General features: G+C 35.6%; 1 protein-coding gene across 2 annotated transcripts in view; it reads right to left on the bottom strand.

Annotated features, from left to right (window-relative positions):
* The window catches only part of LOC149575949 (uncharacterized), a 64,360-nt gene that overhangs the window by 15,436 nt on the left and 27,647 nt on the right, over positions 1–21,277 (bottom strand). For both annotated transcript variants that reach the window (XM_089816076.1, XM_089816077.1), the window contains one exon: positions 17,348–17,594. In XM_089816076.1, the coding sequence (XP_089672202.1) occupies positions 17,348–17,594 (247 nt within the window). The remainder of the gene's footprint in view (positions 1–17,347; positions 17,595–21,277) is intronic.

Raw genomic sequence — 21,277 nt, forward strand, 5'->3', positions numbered from 1 at the left:
GGAACATGTCCTTAGAATGGAAATATCTCTTCCAAAATTATTTGCCTAATCCTCTAGAAGTCAGCCACTTTCTAAGAATGATTAACTTTAATCACAAACATACACAATTAAGTTAAGTTTAGTCTTAAACAAACATCCTAAGGATAGGCGCTGATCTTATAAAGGATACAAAGCAAACAAGTTAGTCCTATATTTATCATGCCATCTCAAATCAGTATGCTTTAACAAGTTATAGAATTAACACTCCCTCTTAACTTGATAATCATACTGAGAGATATCATATCTAGCAACATCAATAAAGATGAACAAGCAAAATTTGATACTCTATATCTATCTAAATCTCCTTAGTATGTGATATTATAGAACACATGATACAATGTCATATTACTAAAGCCTATAGTATGACAAATCACTGACACTAGTGATAACAGTATTGCAAAGAATACAATGTACAGGATGAATATGGAGAGTATTTTAATTTCTTTATTTATCCAAGTTGTGACTCATAGATATTGGTATTTCTATATCACAACATGATCCTAAGTCTAAGACCTACCAGAATACAGGATAAACCTGGAGAATAATAACATTCTTCCTTTATCCAAACTGTGACTCATTAACATAGCAATGTCAATATCACAATATGATCTTGAACTCATCTAGATCATACAGTAGAACTCTACTGTTTAGCACATTATCTAAGAGATCGTCATCTCTCATAATGTCTTATATACAAGTGTTCATTATCTTAGAGATCGTCACCTCTTAAATAATGAATACAGTGGAGCCCATAACAATCAATAGCCTGACAAATAAAATTATTTTATTAATAATTTAAAGAAAACAAATGGATTACAATTCAACCATACCAAGTCTTTTCCTGAAGTGGTCTATCTTTACTCTAGTAGAGGCTTGGTGAATATGTCTACTGTCTGATCTGCAGTGCAAATGTATTCTAATTTTATAAAATTCCTGCCTACCATATCTCTTACATAATGGTAAGGAATTTCAATATGTTTGGCCCTGTCATGAAACACTGGATTCACCGAAAGCATGATGGAACTCTAATTATCACAATGAATAATCGTAGGATTCATGGCTTGCCCAAATAATCCCACAAGTAACTTCCTTAGCCAAACTGCTTCTCGAGAGGCCATTGTTGCTGCAATGTATTCGGCTTCTATGGAGCTTTGAGCTACTGAAGACTGCTTTCTACATATCCAAGATATCATTGTTGATCCTAAACTAAAACAGCATCTTGAAGTACTTTTCCTACCTTTAACACTTCCACCCCAATCTGAGTCAATGAATCCATGTAAATCTAAGCCAACCTTCTCGTATTTGAGTTCAAAATTAAGAGTGCCTTGTAAGTATCTCATAATGTGTTTAACTACAACTAGGTGAATCTCTTTGGCTCACACATAAACTGGCTTAAGGCATTAATAGCATAGCAAATATCAAGCCTTGTATTTGCTAAGTACATAAGGGACCCAATCATCTGTCTGTAGAGAGTAGAATCTATGGAAGGTGATTCTACAACTACTTCTTTAAGTTTATGTAGATTAGTCTCTATTGGAGAAGACATAGATTTGCAATTCCACATTCCAAATCTCTTCAAAATGTCTGATGTATACTTCCCTTGATTAAGTATGATACTGTCAAAATTCTGTCGTACTTCCAACCCTAGGAAGTAATGAAGGAGTCCCAAGTCTTTCATCTCGAGTTCTCTAATTAGATCTTTCTTGCACTGATCTATAAGATGATCATCACCTGTTATTAATAAATCATCAACATACAATATCAGAATTACCATATCATCTTTATCTCTTTTATAATATAAATTTGGATCGGCTTCATTCCTGAAGAATCCTAAGCAAATGAGATACTTATCAATTCTTTCATACCAAGCCCTTGGAGCCTGTTTAAGCCCATCAAGAGCTTTCTTGAGCCGACAAACAAAAATGTTAGGATCATGGGTTTCAAATCCTTCAGGTTGCTCCAAATATACTTCTTCTGTAATCTTTCCATTTAAGAATGTTGTTTTTACATCCATCTAATGTACTTTCCATCCCTTCAATGCGGCAATTGCTAAGACTGCTCTTACGGAGGTATATCTGGCAACAGGAGCAAAAATTTCTTCATAATCAATCCCTTCCTTCTAAGAAAATCCTTTGGCTACAAATCTAGCTTTATACTTCTTAATACTACCGTCAGCAACATGCTTTATTTTAAATATCCACTTGGAAGAAACAACAGATTTTTCTTTAGGTCTTGGAACAATTTCCCAAACATCATTCGTCATATTGGATTGGTATTCTTCTATCATAGCTTCTTTCCAAACTGTATGTTTAATAGCATCATAAGGATTGGTTGGTTCTGTTTTGGATAAATCACTCATGTTTGTTGTATAATTAGAGAATCTTTTAGGTCTTTTGCTTTCCTTGACTGTTCCGGAAGGTGCAACAAAGTCTTGAGCTGCCTCAACTGTTTTAATGGCCCAAAGTGGTCTTCTCTTTGAATTTTGAGTTTCTTCTAATTCTTTGCATTTTAAGAAGTAAATCCATGTTTTCCTAAAGAAGTCATCTATGAACAAAATATAATACCAGAATCCTCCAAGAGAAGGAACAGACATAGATCCACATATATCTGAATGAATTAATTCCAAAACATTGTTTGTTTTTCTATGCTATCATGAAATGGACTTCTGGTGTTCTTACCCAGAGCGCACCCTTTGCATATGCTTGAGTGGTCTTTATTTAGTTTAAGTAATCCAGTAACCAACTTCTCCATAGTTGATAAGTTTTTGAAATTTAGATGCCCTAATCTTCTGTGCCATATTTCATTTGTCTACGGCTTCATGAATTAATGCTTGAATAGGTCGAATAGATTCTGTATTCAATTTATACAAATATCTTTTTCTCTGACCAATCAACTTCGCTTTCTTGATTGAGGAGTTATTTGCCCAAGTTAATACTTTGTCGTCCATGAATGCAAGATTATGCCCATCATCTTCAAGCGCTATAATTGAGATTAAATTTCTTTTAATCCCTGGTACGTAGAGTACACCTTTGAGAAGAAGAGAATTTCCTGATTTTAGTTTCAAAGTGCAATTTCCAATTCCTTCAACAGAATGTGTAGAATTAGCACCAATGGTAACTTCACCATTAACCTTTTCTAATAAAGAGTCTAGTGTTTCTTTGTATCCTGTTATATGTCTAGAAGATCCACTATCAATTAACCATGCTTTACTTGAAATTTCATTTGATAGTGAACGAGTACAATACACGATTCTCAAGATCATAGGTATCTTCTTCCCTAGTAACATTTGTACAGTTTGCTGCTTGTTTAGAATTTTTAGAACAATTAGATCTGTAGTGTCCAAATTTTTCACATTTGAAACACTTAATTTTGGATAGATCTTTCTTGGGTTTTCCATTCTTTTGATTTCCTCTTTTCTTCTTGAAATGTTTCTTCTTGCCCTTATAAGAGTTTGTATTAAGAACATGAAGTTCTTCATCTTCTGTTTTTAGTTCCCCCCTTTCTTTAGTTTTCTGGATTCTTCTTGAAGACAATCGCCCTTAAGTCTGTTGAAGTCAGAAAGCTTATCTCTGGCACTTATTCCTCGTGCAAAAGTTTCTCATGAATCTAGTAATCCATCTATTGCCATTAGTGTTAGTTCTGTGTCACTAATAGTGGTTCCTATACTTGATAGTTCATCTCTAATGCCTGTAACCCTTAAGAAGTAAGAATTCATTGATTCTCCTTTCTTTATTTGAATGTGATTTAATTGCATTTTTAGTGTGAGAACCCTAGTTGAATTATTGACCTCATATGCATTTAGTAATGCATTCATCATATCAAATGATGTCTGATGTTTTGTAAGCATGGGTATGACATCATTTTTTACTCTATCCAATATGTTTTGAATTGCTTTCCTATTTCCTTTGCTCCAGATGGATTTATGAGGTTCAACTAGCAGTTGTTTGGATGCTTTATCAACAAATTGTTTTACATCATTCTCTTCAAGAATCATCATGATTCTGAATTTCTAAGCATCAAAGTGTTCTTTCCCATCAAACCTGTCCTCGAATCTGTTTGTGTATGCCATTGAAGATAGGAGATAGTTGCTAGATATATATAAAGTTTGATTACTGAATTTTGCAGAGCCTAGGTTCAACTACCAGAGCTTTGATACCATGTAAAGTTTCTGCAAATTCTTTGGACTGAATATAGATTAAATTCTGCCTTCTCTATTTTCTTATAACTTGTTGTGAGTAACTTCAGATTATTGCCTTTAACTGAATTAGAAATGTAATTCAAAATTTTGTCTTTTACTTCTGCAATTCATATGAAGGCAGTAATGACTAAGGAGCAGACTTGTATTGATCTTGTGTGCTCTTAGACTTCACCCTTACCCTCTATAAGTATAGGAGTCAAGGGACATGTCCTTAGAAAGGACATGTCTCTTCCAAAAGTATTTGACTAATCCTCTTGAAGTTGGTGACTTTCTAAGAATGATTAACTTTAATCACAAACATACACAATTAAGTTTAGTTTAGTCTTAAACAAACATCCTAAGGATAGGCGCCAATCTTATAAAGGAAACAATGCAAACAACTTAGTCCTATATTTATCATGCCATCTCAAATCGAATTGATCTATTCTCGGATCAGTATGCTTTAACAAGTTACAGAATTAACAAAAACTTCCTCCAAACAATTAACTTCAAATGCTGAAATAAACAATTATGCATATGAACACATCAACACAATTTTAACGTGGAAACCAATGCGGGAGAAAACCATGGCAAATAAATGCTTTCTTATATAAACTGTTCTTTTACAATGCTTTGTAGGCTATGACCAACTAGAGGCTATAACCCCTATAACTCTCATTCTCGCAGGCACCGACCTACTGGAAGCACCAACCCACTGCACACAAACTGCTTTTCCGCCTTGTTAATGTTGCTTCCTCAACTAATGATGGATAATTAAATCACTGCTTTTTATACTTCTCTTTATGCCTTTGCCTCAAGTCTGCATATATGTTTCTTTATGTCTGCATATTCATTTCATTAATAAATCTTGTTATCTGCCCCATTTTGAATGGGATTATTTGTACATACAAAATGCTCATCTCATCTCATACATCCACTATATATATATTTCAACGCTTTTTATTCCAACTTACTCTTACTTTTCACACATTCTTTATTCTAACTTTCATATATATCCTTTCCTTTTCTTTATTGCAGACTCTGTCTTATCTATTACTTCATCGCTTCTCAGACCTTTACCTTCTCCATGGCTATGATAAATTTATATGCTACTTAGGCAGCCTTTTGGATGGGATGTGACTTTTCAGCCAGTCGTGTCTCTTTATAACAATTTTTTTCAAAAGTATGTAATCACTGATAAACAAATATTGTTTTGATAGTTTTATTGTATTACTAAAATATTTTAGTGGACATAATCTTAATTGTAGACTTCAATATTTTGATCACTGCTTTTATAAGTATTTATTTCCTCTGCTGCATATACCATTTTTACTGAAGTGTCTTCAGGTTTTATGGAAACCTGTGCATAATCGAATGTGTAAAGATAGCGCCACAATATGTGAAAGTGTCCACAGCAATGTATCATTCTACATCCTGACACTTCGTGGTTTATTTCTGACATATGATTTCCTAGTCATTGCACCTTTAGTAAACATTTAAATGCCTCACACCAAATGTTGATAATCTTTTGAATTGGAACTTTTATGTTTGCCGACATACTAGCTGCTATTGCAGAGGTATATCTGCATAGAAATATATATCCTCAAACTCTTGTCTTTTCCTTGAAATTTTAATGATCGCTGACTACTATTTTCAACGGTGATATGGAATTCTTCAATCGCGCATTTCATATCTGACACAATATGGAGCTTTTATCTGGCCTTCTATCTTCAACACCGCTATACTTTGTTGCAGTTCATAATGTATAACTGGCTTGTACTGTTTGAATATTCTAATTACCTTCCATACTCAAATTTCTATTCTTGCGGTGATGTTATACATATTCTCATTTATTTATTTATTATTTTTATTTTCATATGATTTATGATTCGCTGCTTTGTATTAATAATGGTATCATGGCATTCTTATCGTTGTCTCTCATAGGTTAGATAAAATAACACTCCTGGCTGCTCCTCTTAATGTTTTATGTCAATATCATTGAACTTTGTTCCTCCACGGCATACCATCGATGATAATGTTTGCTTGCGCTTCCATTTCAACTATGCTCTGTACACGTTAAGTGCTGGGCATAAACTATACTTCAACTGTTGATCGCTTGACCTCACAAACTTTATATCTCTGCACTAATATATATATCAGGCTTCTATGCATCATTTTCAAACTAATAATTTGGCAGCGAATATAGATTTGGTATACCGTCATCTTGTACACACTCAACTGTAGACGCACCTCCTGCTTTCATTGGAAACACTCCATCCTTATCGGAGATACGTGTCAAGTCTTCTCCATCAGATGTTGTCCTCCTTCAATAAAACTCTGAACTTGCACATTGATGGAATGATTTTATTTGTCTTGTTATATATACAAAGGAGATGTCATATAGATTGCCGCTAGAATTAGACTAGCACCGTTTCCAATTGTTTTCTTAATTTGTTCTGACTGGGTTACTCATGATATACTCTGATTTATTTATTCATTTTGATTTGAATGTTATCGCTTCTCATTTGGCTTCATCAACAATCACCTTGTCTACATTCGGTATTATTACCCTGTTTCAATGCTGCTGCTTACTATATATGAATATCAGAATATTATTTCTGCCTTGAATATTATAATATTATTACTGCCCTTGTCATAATATGTTGATTGTATATCTCTCTGCCATGCTGATCAAACTATTTTATGTGGTCTCTATGACTTCAGTATTAAACTCCGTATTATGCTTTTCTTTGTCCCTTTGACATTGATGATGACTAGTTTAACAATCTTGTTCTTACCCGTGAAGTCCTTTGACATCAGTGACAATAATTCCATCAAGGGGATCCAATGGCTGCAGAGTGGAAAACATTTTACAATGAAGTTTTCTTATTTTGAACTCTCTAAATTCATTTTCCATCAATCATTGTTTATGTAAAGCATATGAGTTGGAGGATTACGTAGCCAACTATGCTATGAACTGTAACAATAAAAATAATCATTGATGATAATCTCTCAAGATGGGATCGCTTATCATTTGGAATAATTTAAAAAGGTGTTGGTGTGGAGCATTCTTTGCATGGTAGATGGCATAATGTATGGAAATGCGCTTTAAAAGGTGTGAGAGGAGGATTGCTTAACTTTATTGACTTCTACTGGAGTCCTCAAGCAAATGGAGCCATATTTCATTTATTTTCTAAGAAACACGAGATGGCTTTTCTGTAATGTCCCCCCATTAGTTGCCAGCATCGAAATTTCAGGGATTAGCCTAATATTGGAGCCTCGTAGGCTAATGAGGATGGTTAGAGGGTCTTCTGATGATTGATTCATATCCAACTCTCAGCGATTTATGCATTTGGCCTTCATTCGATGTCATTTGGACTCCATTTGCCATACTTACTATGTATAGTAAGGGGTAATAGAAATGGACCCTTTCTATTTTTTAGAAAGTGTATTTGGTCACATGGGGAATTATAAGGAGAGATTCTTATTTCAAACGGCATGGCAATCAGACAAGTATTTCAAGAGATATTAAAGTTCAAGTGACTTAAGTGATTTATTTAAATATTTTAAAATTATAAAGTTATAAAGTTACGTAAGTGACTAAAAGACAAATTTGGCTTTTAATCCCACATTGCCTAGTTGTTTGTGTCTTCCCTCATATCGAGGTTATAAAAGCATAGAGCTACATTGGGATGGACACAAAGAATATATGTTACTAAACAAATCCTAAAAGGTTGCTTATTGTAACTGGATACTTCCTAAGGACGAAACCCCTTAAGAAAATTTAGTGAGACTGGATGCAAACCAATAACTCACCTTAAGCTTTCAGACTGGAGTTAACAACAGCAGATACAAATCAGTAAAGAAGGTTTTTCTGAAGATTGATGACAGTAAGGTACGAACAGTTGAAGTTGATAATTCCTAAAGCCAAGCATTGGTATATGACAAGTTCAGAAGTTGGGCAGGTAGATTAGACGTCCATAATCTATCAGCATAGCAGAGGTATCTTTCTTAACATCTTTGTGACAGTATGTAAGTGGAATCTGTGCTTAGAGATGATCTATTTGTAGAGATGTAAGCATACAGTTGGCTGAGAGGAATTTCCTAAGTCGGGTCACCTCCAGCAATGCGTATTACAGTCAACATGTACACATCATAATCCGCAAGGAGCATAAGGGACGGCAGTGTGAGCAGCTGGAATATTGGTTATGGCATCTACATCTGCACTTACAAAGAGGTCACGGGTTATGGACATTCCACTAAAGCTGATACCAGTAAATCACGATGAGTGTTGGAGCATTTGGGAGTTGACAGTTCCAGAACTATAGCCATTGGAGGCATGCCGTGGACCACAGCACAGACTTCCAGCTGTCTACAACTAACCAGGTTTCAGTTATCATTCTTTGTGTTTACAAACTTGAGTAGGGGTGTGTACACTACTTCCAGTTTAATAAAAATTCTTGAGTCCATACCTGTAGTCTTCTTGCATATCTGAAATAAAGATAATCTGTTATTAATTGAAATGTGAATGCACATTCAATACAACTTAGTCTTTTCTTTGAGATCACTGTTGTTGTAATTGATTTGGAAAAGATGCATTGATATGTGGGGAATAGTTATTTACCTAAATGTGATGCAATAATCGCAACAGTAGTATCAGCAGGTTCATTATTCAGTTTGCAGACCAACTATTTGATTAAATTCCGAGGGTCAGAAATTGATTTCTTTAGTCAGATTAAGGGCCAGAATATTACAGTGGTATCAGAGCTTAATATTTACCGTACTGGGTAAAGAAATCAATGCGTACAGACAATAGATGAGAACAGCAGAACTTCCTTTATTCGCATATGCCAAAACATTACATTATGCTTATGATGATTACAATACTTCCCGAAGGGGGTATATATACTCACTGAAGGGCCTTTCGGAAGGTTCCCTAAGGAACCCGTCAAGCACAAGTCGGCTACATAACAAATAATTCATACTAACCCACCCGTCGGCTCATTTACATTATTTACCAACTACACTTAATACCAAGATTACATTCCAACTGTTTGACAAAATATCTCAAGTCAAGATTTAATTCATTTTGATCATATTAAGACCAGATCATTACATTTTCTCATCCTATAATTGAGCAGCACTTGAAAATGGTCTTCAATTTAGATTACATAGCACTTGGAAATGGTCTTCAATTCAATTAAGATGGTTATTGCGACATGACTACCTGTAAGCTACAGTGCACTGCACTTTTTCAAGGTCAAGGACTACAGGTGCAGTCTTGAGGCAGATTTTGAATTTTACTTTGGCTCATCTAACCAGCCTCCTTCCTATGATGGGTGGTGATATTCATGCATTGGTATAGCCTCCTTATTAGGCTAGAAACCTATTTTCTAGCTGTCAGAATAAGTTGAAGAATGCAGTGGCAAAAAACAAATGGTGCGTAAAGCTCCTCTTTGTTTAGATCTCTGAAATTGTTGATATATTAGTAATTGCTTACGCAAAAATACTTAATATATTTGACAGTTAAATGTCAAAATAGTTTTACAATAAAATACATAATATATTTGACAATTAAATATAATGAGAGTGGACCCGACTTCACAGTAATGGATCAAACATATTTATATTACTAGTGCATTTAAATTATATCTATTGTATTATATTCTATTTTAATTATTAATTTTACATTATACTATAATCAGCGTCACCGGGAGACCTGTCTCCAGATTCCTGGGACACGTCTTGGGTTCTGGTACTTGTCTCCTGTCTCGGAAATGTCTCTGGTGACTTATAGGTGCTTAAGGTTCGGGAAATGACACCTCCATCAATCTCCTGTTGAAAAATCAATGTCTCCCACGTTGAAAAAAGTCAAAAACGAAATTAAAAAATTAAAGATCAAAACATAACAACATATATGATAGATTTCTAATTTTTGTTTTTTTGTTTGCGTATCAGCATTTGCCATTGAACTGTCAATATTTTTAGACTTCAACATGTAACATTGTAATGACAATCTAATATGAAACATTGAAATATGTAGTGTGAGTTTTGAACTCTGACACAATGTTATATAACATTTGTGCATTTAAACTTATAATGTTATTTGACATTTGTGTATTTAAACTTATGTTATTTGCTGTGCTTTCTTTCAAAGTTTTGTGTCATGTTATTTTTTAGAAATTATTAAATTTAAATTACAAAATAAAACTCGACGTCCCCAAGTACCCCCATTTCCTTTTTTTGAAAATTTGATGTACTGGTACCGGTACCAGTCTCCAAGTACCCATGTCTCCTAGTAAAGTTGCTATAATTAAGAGATTATTTAAATACTCTAAAGTTACAAAGATAATGAATTATATTATTTTGACATGTAAGTGGTAAACAAATTTAAATTAACAGGATTTTGTGAAAATGTGCACTCTATTACAATTCACTCTTTGCTGCCACTTAGTTGCAACTCTCAGCGCAATTACATCATGCATGTACAACCAGAGATAATAGACTATGTTATGCCAGGCTCAGAATTCCACATTACAATCAACCCTTTATAAAAGGTCTTCTTCCTCCAACCACCTAGCTACCTTATAAAATAATCTAAGTTCAGCTATTTAACACACATACAAACCTATAACTTTCAAAATAATAAGGAACCTCACAGCAATTGAAAGTAAAAATAACCACAACTATTAACTAATTTATACCAAAATGGGGATTTATCTTTTAGACAGCAAAAAGTATAGTTGGTTAACTAATAACTAATTTATAGATTGCTTGTACATAATGAAGATGCAACTGATGAGTTATTGATTTATCAATTATAATCACAAGTTGTGTTCCTTGTAAGATGGCTAGAATGCTACCAAAACTTACTAGTCCACTTGTTACCAAGAAAGATTCTGGGTGACATATATATGATCTGATACAGCTTGACTTTTGAGATATGTTGGTGGTGAAACACACGTATATGGACAAGTTTCCCAGGTAAAATTGGGATGGCTGCACAACATAAATTGTCTAAAACTTAGATTCCTATCTTTTGGGAGTGGTCCCAAGTTACAACAGTTTCTGTGATAACAACAGAATAAAGAACATTTATAAATGATTTTATGAAGATGACAGATCTTCGACATGTACTTTCAACTTTAAACAAAAGTAAATTTGACCCTATGCAAGAACATATATAGGGCAGTTTCAAAGATGATTGATAGAATAGAGTATAAGAATGGACTACACTCTACAAAATGCTTTTAGAAGGCTTCTAGAAGTTACACTAAAGAGGCTCCAGAAAAGCTACAAATGAAGGTGCATTTAAAGACAAAACAAGAACAGATTAGCATTCTGGATGAACAATAAAAGGGTGGCCAACCAAAAGTGGAAAACACAAGTTCTATCAGAAAAGATGAGAAAGAGTCCATGAGGCCACCAAGCTGACTAGAGATTGTCAATAGGTGATCCAAATATCTGACAGAAAGGTTTCATTACAACAGCATATAGAGTTGAGGATGCAGTAACTCTAGAATGGACAAACTTGATCTACTCTGAATCATTAGAAAAGGAGTATTACTTGCCAGCAACCATAAAGGCACCGATAAAATTACTGATGTACCCTGTAGAAAGCCCCCAGCTAAGAGATCCTCGTTAAATGACCCAAAGAGAGCACAAAGTGTGAGAGCACAAATGTAATAAGTGCCACAGGCATTTCAAACAAAAAAAGCCAGGGTGGATTTGACAAAGAAGAATGGTCAATAGGATGGCAATGCCCTCGAGCAGAGCATGAAAAAAGTATTTTGGATGGCTGAAGCCAGGGAAGACAAAAGCAAGGTACACAAATTCATGAGGAAATTCAGGGGAGGCAAGCAAAGAGCAGCAGATTCCCAAAATTTTTAGGTTGTACTATAGATGACTAGGAAAATATCAGACTCAAATTAAAAACCTTTGAAAGGCTAAGACCAGCAGTCTGAGAGGCAAACTAGTACTGAACCAGCACAAAAGATGTTCATTCTTGGATCTTAATTCCAGCCAATCTAATTAATAGTTTTTTCATTAAAAGGATGAGGAATGTGGAGATAGAGGAAGTAGTGTATCATATATGATTATATCACACTTGAAAGTGGAGAGGCGGGAAAATAAGAAGAAAACCTGCAAAAGGGAGCTGACACAAAGCAAAAAGGGTAAGAACCAATTGTTTTCAATAGGGCAGAAGTGTTGCTCCAACAGGTCAGCAAGCTAGAGAAGATCATCATAACAGCATGTAACAAAACTATAAAGAAGCTGCACAAAATAGTGACAAACCCATAAAAAGTCTTCTGAGGGAGAGATCTAAATATGGGAGAGTTCGTCAGCTTCTGCAATTTCACACTGGGACTGTAGAAGACTTTGGTGATTTCCTCTCCAACAAACTCTAGATGCAATTCTACAAAGAGAAGGAAGCTGAAAGTAAAGAAACAGTATATATAAAACCATGGCTGAGAAAGGGCAAGTGCATCCTATGGCCTGCTTTAATTAAGTACTTTGTAATGTTTTGTCTGAATAAGATGATCTTCTTCCTGATTGAATGCTTGTGTTGATTTTACAGGTAATCTCCAGTGGCAACTTTCCTTTCCATCTCTTTGTATTTCAATTTTCCCTTATTTTCCTCTCCAAGAAACTCTAGATAAAATTCTACAAAGAGAAAGAAGCTAAAAGTAAAGAAACGGTACAGATAAAAGTTCCATAGATGGAACACTCAGCGAGTTTCAAACACTTGCCTAGTTTTTAAGCTCGGCGAGTAAACCCCGGTTTAACTCGTAGGATGAAAAACTCAGCACATGGGCAAAAAATTGCCGATTACTTGGTGAGTTTTAATTAAAAACTTGCGGTTCAAGTAACCTGCGTGCTGTAACGGTTTAATAGGGCAAAAAACTCATTTTTTTTGCATTGTCTGTTGCATTTGTGTTCTCTAGAGCCTTGAGGTGTGGAGAGAAGAAGGTTTGGAGGCATTCTTAGCTGATTGCAAGTGATTCAAGGCGGATTTGAGTAGATTTTAGAGGATTCTAACCAGTTTTAGAAGACAAATCTCTTTCCGGGTATGTTCTTTTTATCATAGTTTGAACACTTTTTATAGTTTTAACAAATGTTCTATTGTTTTTGTTGTTGTTTGTAAATGATTTCAAATCATTTCAAAGCATTTTAACTCTATGTTTGAATCATTTGAAAGCCATTCAGCTCTATGTTTCACAAAATTTTTTGAAGAATATGTAAGATTTTCTAAAAACAAACCTTAGTTGTTCTAACTTTGTTTATTCATTTTTCTATAAATTTATGTGTAGGGCAGCGGTCAAGCATTTAAAAAAATGACAAATCCGCAAGAAGAGTGGCCTCAAACACCATGCCCATCTGAATATATAGGCACTCGGCCTTAAAAATGCAAGAGCTAAGGCATGGCAGTATGCCTATGAAGCTCCAAATGATGTTGGGAAGGTTATATGCATTCCATGTAAGAGACTTATTTCTGGAGGCATAAACTGCTTCAAAGACCACCTTGCATGCATAAAGAAACATGATTCAAATCCTTGTCTCAAGGTAACTGAAGAAAAAAAAAAGATTCATCAATGCCCTACTTGTAGCTGCTAAAGAGAAAAAATTGAATAGGGAGAGAGCGAAATTAACTATTGAGGGAAACCATAGCTGAATCTCAAAGAGCTCCTTTTGATATACAAGAAGAAGAAGAAGCACTTGAGAACATACCAGGATCTCTTCGTGGCCCACAGATCCGCAAACAAAATGCCTTGTTTGCCAGTTCCACTTCTTCTACATTTCCTAATTCTTCATCACCATCCACATCAGGGATAGGGAGTTATTTTGCGCCCAGGAACACAGTTGGATCACAAGCATCATTAGAGAGCATTGGATGGTTCAAGGAGGTGCATGAGCAAACTAATACTGCAACAACTGATTTTTGGTTTTTCAACAATATCTCAATGTATGTCGCTGATAGTCCCTATTGGTTGAATTTGGTGAATGCAATTTCAATATCGAACAAAAGGTACAAGCCACCTACTCGCAAGGATTTGAATGGAAGGTTAGTATTTTACTATTTAGTAACTATAAATAATTGTGATTCACTTCAGTTCATTGTTATATTTTAAATCTTAATTGTTATTTCCTATTTTTTACTAACACTTTATTACACCTAAATTTTATAGGTTGCTTGACCATGCGGTTGGTAGGGCAAGAGTATTGATAGAAGACCAAAAGAAAGAGTGGAAGAAATATGGTTGCACCATTTTATCTGATGGGTGGAAAGATGGAAGAAGTAGAACTATTATTAATTTTTTGGTTGCTTGCAAAGATGATGTGGTGTTTTGGAAATCTATTGATGCCTCCAACAAAGTGAAAAATGCACACACATTGGCTTTAATGTTGGAGAATGTTGTCATGGAGGTGGGAGTAGAGAATGTGGTGCAAATCATCACAGATAATGCAGCAGCATATGTGGCAGCAAGTAAATTTAATTTTTTATGTTCAATATGAATCATGAATGTAATGCTATGATATTATTCAATTTAGATTTTTTACTAATCTTTTAGGTAGAATCCTCCAAGAGAGACATCCCACACTTTTTTTATCACCTTGTGCAGCACATGTCCTTGACCTTCTTTTGGAGGACATAAGAAAACTTGATTAGGTGAGTCCAATTGTGGAAGATGCTAGGCAAGTCACCAAATATATCTATAATCACCCATGGGTTCTCAGTTTGATGAGAAAGACCACAAAAGGCAAAGATTTGGTGAGACCTGCTATAACAAGGTTTGCAACGGTGTTCTTGACGTTGCAAAGTATTCTCGCCCACATATTGGCTCTGAACAGATGTTTGTGTGTGCTGATTGGGTTGCTTCATCTTACTCAAAGAAGCCCGAAGGAGAAGCTACGGGACGGATAGTCTTTGATGATAGTTTTTTTTGCAAAGGCGAAGGAGATTGTGGAGGTATGTTCAAGAATCAAAACATTATATTTTTAGTTGATTCAAGTTTCATTATTAATTCGTAACTTACTATGCTATTAACTAATTTGTATTTTTCAAATTTTAAATATAGTTGTCTATGCCCCTGGTTAGGGTCTTGTGCATATGTGATGGGCAACAATCCCCAATGGGAGGTCTTTATGAGGCCATGGATAAGGCCAAAGAGGCTGTTAGAAATTACTATCATGCAGACAAACTCAGATTTAACCCCATTCGGGAAATAATTGATAGGAGGTGGAACAATATGCTCCATCAACCCATTCATGCAGCAGGCTACTTCCTCAACCCCAAATCCAGATACTATGATTGTCCTTAAAGTTGAGATTTTACTAAGACTTTATTTTACTTTACTTTTTAAGGTGGTGTAGTAAGACTTGATATCATTTTCTATTTGTTTTAGGGCTAATGATTCCTACTCAGATCCTAACGGAGAGGTCATGGAAGGTGTCTCTAAATGCATTGAGAGAATGATATGCAATGAACCGGAGAGAGGCCTTGTTGTGACCGAACAACAAGTCTATGTGGAATCAAGGGGTAATTTGTTTTCTTCTATGCTAGCAAAGAGAGCAAGATCTACTCAAGCACTAGGTAAAGCGTCAAAACTTTAAAACTTTTGCAAATTGATAAGTTGTGTTTCTGACTATCTTTTTTCATTGCTTTATAAATTTTTATATTTTGTTTTGCAAATGCTTGGTGGGCAAGTTAGGGTGGCAATTACCCCAATTTAAAGAATTCTACTCTCAAAGTCCTATGCCAACCTTGTAACTCATCCCATTGTGAGTGCAATTGGAGCTTATTGAGTCCATTCACACAAAGAAAAGAAAAAAATGACTCAAAAATGGCTTAATGACCTTGTTTATCTGCACTATAATCTTAAGTTGCGCATAAAAAGGGCACAAAGTTCAGCACTACTTGGTCCACTTGATCTGGAAGAGATAGATCCTTATTCTGATTGGACAGCACAGGAGCCAAGTCCATTGTTTTCACCAGATGAGATCGCTGATTTGGAGAGGCAGGCCATGGAGGGGGATGCTGGAACTGATTTTCATTTCACAATGGATGACATTGAGGACGAGGATAATGATGATTCAAGCTCAGAGGACGAGGCATTACCAATGCCACATATAGGAAGAGATACATCCTCTTCCAAGACACTGGGCCAATCAGTAGGGATGTCGAGTGAGGAGGCACAACCACGTAGTTCACAATCACATAGCGCACACCCTATCCCAGTGCGGGGCACTTCTTCAAGGACTAGACCCCCTCGCTTTCCTACTAGTGCAGCTGGAAAGAGGAAGATGCAATTGTATTGATGTATTTAGACTTTTAGTATTTACTTTTGGTTTGACAATTTGAAACTATTTACTATTTTGCTTCCTGCCATAAGAATTCCGCATGAGAATGCAATTTTGTACCCACTATGCATTTATATATATATCTAAACTCTACTTGTTTCTTTTGTGTTCTCTTTAACTTATTAGATGCATCTTCTCATTAAATTTTGCAAAATAAATGTATTTTTTATTAAATTTCAGCGATTTATTTAGGTTCCCAAGTTTTTAAAAAAAATCGCCGAGTTTTTTCCCGATTAAACTTTTGGAGGCTTGGCGAGTTTTTGGCTTTGGCGAGTTTTCCAACTATGAATAAAACCATGGCTGAGTGAGGGCAAGTGCAGCCTTTGGCCTGCTTTAATAAGCACTCTGTAATGTTTTGTCTGAATAAGATGGTATTCTTCCTGATCGAATGGTTCTGTTGATTTTACAAGTGATCTCCAGTGGCAACTTTCCTTTCCACATCTTTGTATTTCAATTTCCCTTATTTTATAGATAAATAAACTCCTATTCACAACAAATGAAACAACTGAAATAGTTCACACATAACAATGTGCAGCCATTATTTTTATTGACTTCTGAAATTTTGGGACACAATCATCAAAACGTGTCCCTCATATTAAGTTCTGCAATAAGGATTTGCTTTCAGCTTCGGAGCTCTCTTTGAGTATATAAATGTGATTCTAAGAAAAGTAAAAAGCTCCACGAATACTCAGAAAGGTAAAGAATTGACTGAAGCCACTAAATAAAGACAAATGCTGCATCATAACCTAAGTTATAGGAAAGATCATATACCATCATGAGTAAGGTCATTGAAAAATGACATGATATCTATCTTTAAATATTGTGATTCAACTTTTGCAGCAAATTTTCCCAAGTTCGATGCAGCAGATCGCCTGACCATTGGCATATCATCCTGGCAAATTTGACCATATATTGACCGTAATTCTGCCTTCAACAGTTCTGATGCACTTGGGTATGCAATATGAAAAAGCCCACAAGCAGAAACACGTGCTGTGAACCATTCACCAGCAGCAAGCCTCTACACACAGGAAAAACAGAATTCAGCAGTCAACAAGCGAATAGCATATGACATCAAGAATTTGTTCGATGAATAATGTCCCATTTTTACACTATCAGAAAATAAGAAATCTTGAACAAAGTTAGCAAAACTAGAAAAATTATAACATATAATGCAAAATTAACTCAGTAATAAAAAGTCATTAAAAAATAAGGGTAAATAAAAAATTGAAACAGTATGATAATCTAGCCAATCTTTTTAATAAAGAAGTACTGCAACCAACTCCAAGGATCTGACACAATCCCTGTGACCCCAAGCATCCTGGCATCACACAAAGAAAGTAGATGCAAAGTGTACTTTGGTACCTTATATCTACCAAAGTAAAAGTCTTGTGAGCCACCAAATAGAGATATGCATATCAAGATACTCCCAGACTCAGAAGACCCATTGGGAGACGTGCCTCATCGATTGAATTAGGTCCATTGCATGCCAAGCTTGTGAAAACATTGTCAGATTAGCAGGACAGTCATCACCCAATTTACCAAAACTAAGACAGATTGTTCCTCACTAGCTAATCCTTCTGCCCATGTGACCAGTAGTTGCAACCTTGACCTAGTGACACATAGTAATTAAGTAGTACACCATTGTGATGTACAATACTAAGCTGAAAGTGTTATGATGAGGTCATGCATATGTATAAGTATTATAATGTTGTACCTCTGAGTTGGAGCAGTCAACGATTGAAAACCCAGAGGAGTCAATTGTTGCAGCTGTAAAGCAACAATTACCAATCAAGAACTCCCTAAAAGCCTAGTAATTCACCTCATATATTGATGCATAACACCACATAAATGAAGGTTCATGGGAAAGGTCTTAATGATACGCAAGAGGGAAATGAATGATGTACTTTGTGCACCCTCCTTGTCATCAAATCTCCTTTCTATTTATCAAATTGCTCATTGCGGACAAGGTAAACCAGTTGAGTTCACACCTGATTATGCATACATTAGGGACAGAGACTAGAAAGATCATTGCTACAAGGGCGGTTGATCATTCATCCTATTTGTATTCATTTTCTGAGTTCTCATTTTGCTCCTGATGATGATATGTTTCTTTGACTAACACACGCTCTTTCATCAAGGGTAAAACATGTTTGTGAGAAGAAATTTGGTCACTTGAATCTTAGCAAACTAGAGACCAATGTTTAGCTTCCTATAACTCCACCTCCTACTTCTTCGGTTTACAGTGCTTCTCTTCACCTGGTTGATTATAGTGTTTCAGATCTTGCTTCATTGGATGTGCATCTGACAGTGATTTCAGACTTGTTTGCAGAGTCTCATACTGCAGATTTGGGAGACAAACTTGAGGGGTTCCAGTCCTCTTAGATGATGATTCCAGCACAACTATCATACCATCTTCATTGTTTTTGGAGATCAACATCCACGAGTTTCTTCCTCTTGATTTGTCATGTTTCATGATTGAGTTTAATCACAATTATGTTGTGGTTTATTCAAGATTGGAGACTCCTATAGAGTTCTTTGAGACACGTGTTTGGAGACTTATTGCTTTCAGTTGCACATAAAGTGGCTTCTTCATCAACCTGTGTACTTGTTTTTGTTAGCATGAATGCTGATGATATTCCTATAGGGGAGTATCCTAGAATTGTTGGAGCATTGGAGAGATTGTTAGCATGACTATGTGTTGCATTCATGACTATGTTTGTCATTGATGTCAATATATTGAGAAGATTGGCAGAGTAGCAGACAGAGACAGAGACCGTATGATTCAAGTATTGAAGATGAGATCAAGCGAAGTTGAGGACATGCTCTACAAAGTGTCCTAATAATGTGGCTAAGAGCGCATACAAAAAGTCAAAGATTGGTAGCAGTTATTCGAGATTTACAGAAGACAGTTTACAAACAGAGTTCCTAATAAGTGGTTTCTAGTAATCAGGTCATATCTCCTAACAGAGATAGAATCTGGTTGAGCGCAATCAAACAGAGGTAGAAGACATCTTGATGATTACTTCAGTGAGCGCGCAAAGTTTGAGGACACGCGTGTGAAAGATTTGTAAACATTGTGAGCCGACAATATTATGTAATTATGAAAAGATGTAATGTAGCGTGTATTGTTTTATCTTAACGAGGTCCTATTGTAATCATAATTGGGAAAGCCTCAAGGCCGACTCAAAGAATTATTTTGAGGACTTGGTATAAAGGAATGTTATTTTCCTTGTGATGAAATATGGAACGAAGTATAAGATCCTTTTGAAATAGAAAGCAAATTGTAAGTGCCAGTTACATACAAGTATGAGATAGAAGGAATTATTGTGATGCGAGTTTGCAAATCTAGTATTGAGATTTGAGAAGTATTTAGTGCAGCAGGGCACAGTGATTATATTTGGCAGAGAGTGCTAGTGGACAGTTGATCAATTTCTATTATTTTGAAAGGAATAATACAGAGGCCAATTGGACAATGAGTTCGATGGTCTAGCCCCTGAAGCAGTTTGAACAATGGGGTCCTTCAACCTTCCACAACTCCTAATAGGGTTGGAATCTCCTCACAAAGGATTCAAAGTCTCCTAACAAGGACTAATATATACTAAATGTATTTTGTTGACTCCTAACAGAGTCCATCCTCTTACAAAGAACTTATATATTAGTACATCATATTTTGGGTATCATCCCCACACTAGTTTTCCCTCTAATCAAGGGTTTCCTAGTTAACATATCTGGTGTTGTTGTGTATGGTTATCTTCATATGGTTGTTGTTTATGTTGATCATGTTTGGGAATTAATAAAGTTAATAAAAGTTGTATTGATCAGACAACTGATTCAACACCCCCCCCCCCCCCCCAAGTATCTTGGTGGGCTTTACTTTCTAACAGTTTATTCCTGAGGGAAGATATGTTGCTTACATGCATTGGATCGTTTTTTTATTCAAAAATACTTCATTGGTATTGGAGCTTCTTTATTATGGGGGCATCTTTAGTCTCTCTCTTTCCCTTCTGTAGGGGGCTCATTGTTTGTAGTTTCTCGATAGATGTAGTCCTTGGGGTATCATTGAGTCCTCCATACATCATCCTTTCTTGTTAGTTTCTTTTCTCTCTTTTGGAGAGGATTGTTGTCCCACAAGGTTTTCTCCTTTTCTCTTTTTGTGAAAGATTGCATTTGCATTGTACATATGTTCCAAAAATGGTTTTGTTACTTTGTAGCCTCTTATGTCTATATTCAACCATTATTCATTCTTGCCTTGTTGAAGCAAGCTATTCTTGCCATTCTCTCCTGTGAAAGTTATTTTGGTCTTGAAAGCTTCTTTTCTACTCCTAAACCTCATTTTTGGTTGGAAAAAGCCTTAGTGTTCTGATAGATGTTTTTTCTTGATAAACTGGTCAAGGAATTCTTACTAACTCTGTGGCCTATGACACACAACCAGGGGCTTGGCTCCTGAACACACATAATGTGCACTTTTGCTGCATTAATGCAAGAGAAGCATGTCCAGCAATTCTAGGAAATAATTGAATCTGGGCCTTTAGAGTGCTAAGCTCTAACTTTACCACTCAGTCAGGTGTACTAGATTGACAGTATTTGTAGTGTTGGCATTAGAGTGCTTAAGTTTTGGAAGACATTTTTAAAGGTATATGTGATATAAAATAAGGAAAGACCAATCCATGCGGTGTAATGGTGTTGGGGTTGCACTGTTAA

This window comes from Cupressus sempervirens, chromosome 1 (genome assembly GCF_028749045.1).
Source record: "Cupressus sempervirens isolate cs-2001-9-10 chromosome 1, ASM2874904v1, whole genome shotgun sequence".
NCBI lineage: Eukaryota > Viridiplantae > Streptophyta > Pinopsida > Cupressales > Cupressaceae > Cupressus > Cupressus sempervirens.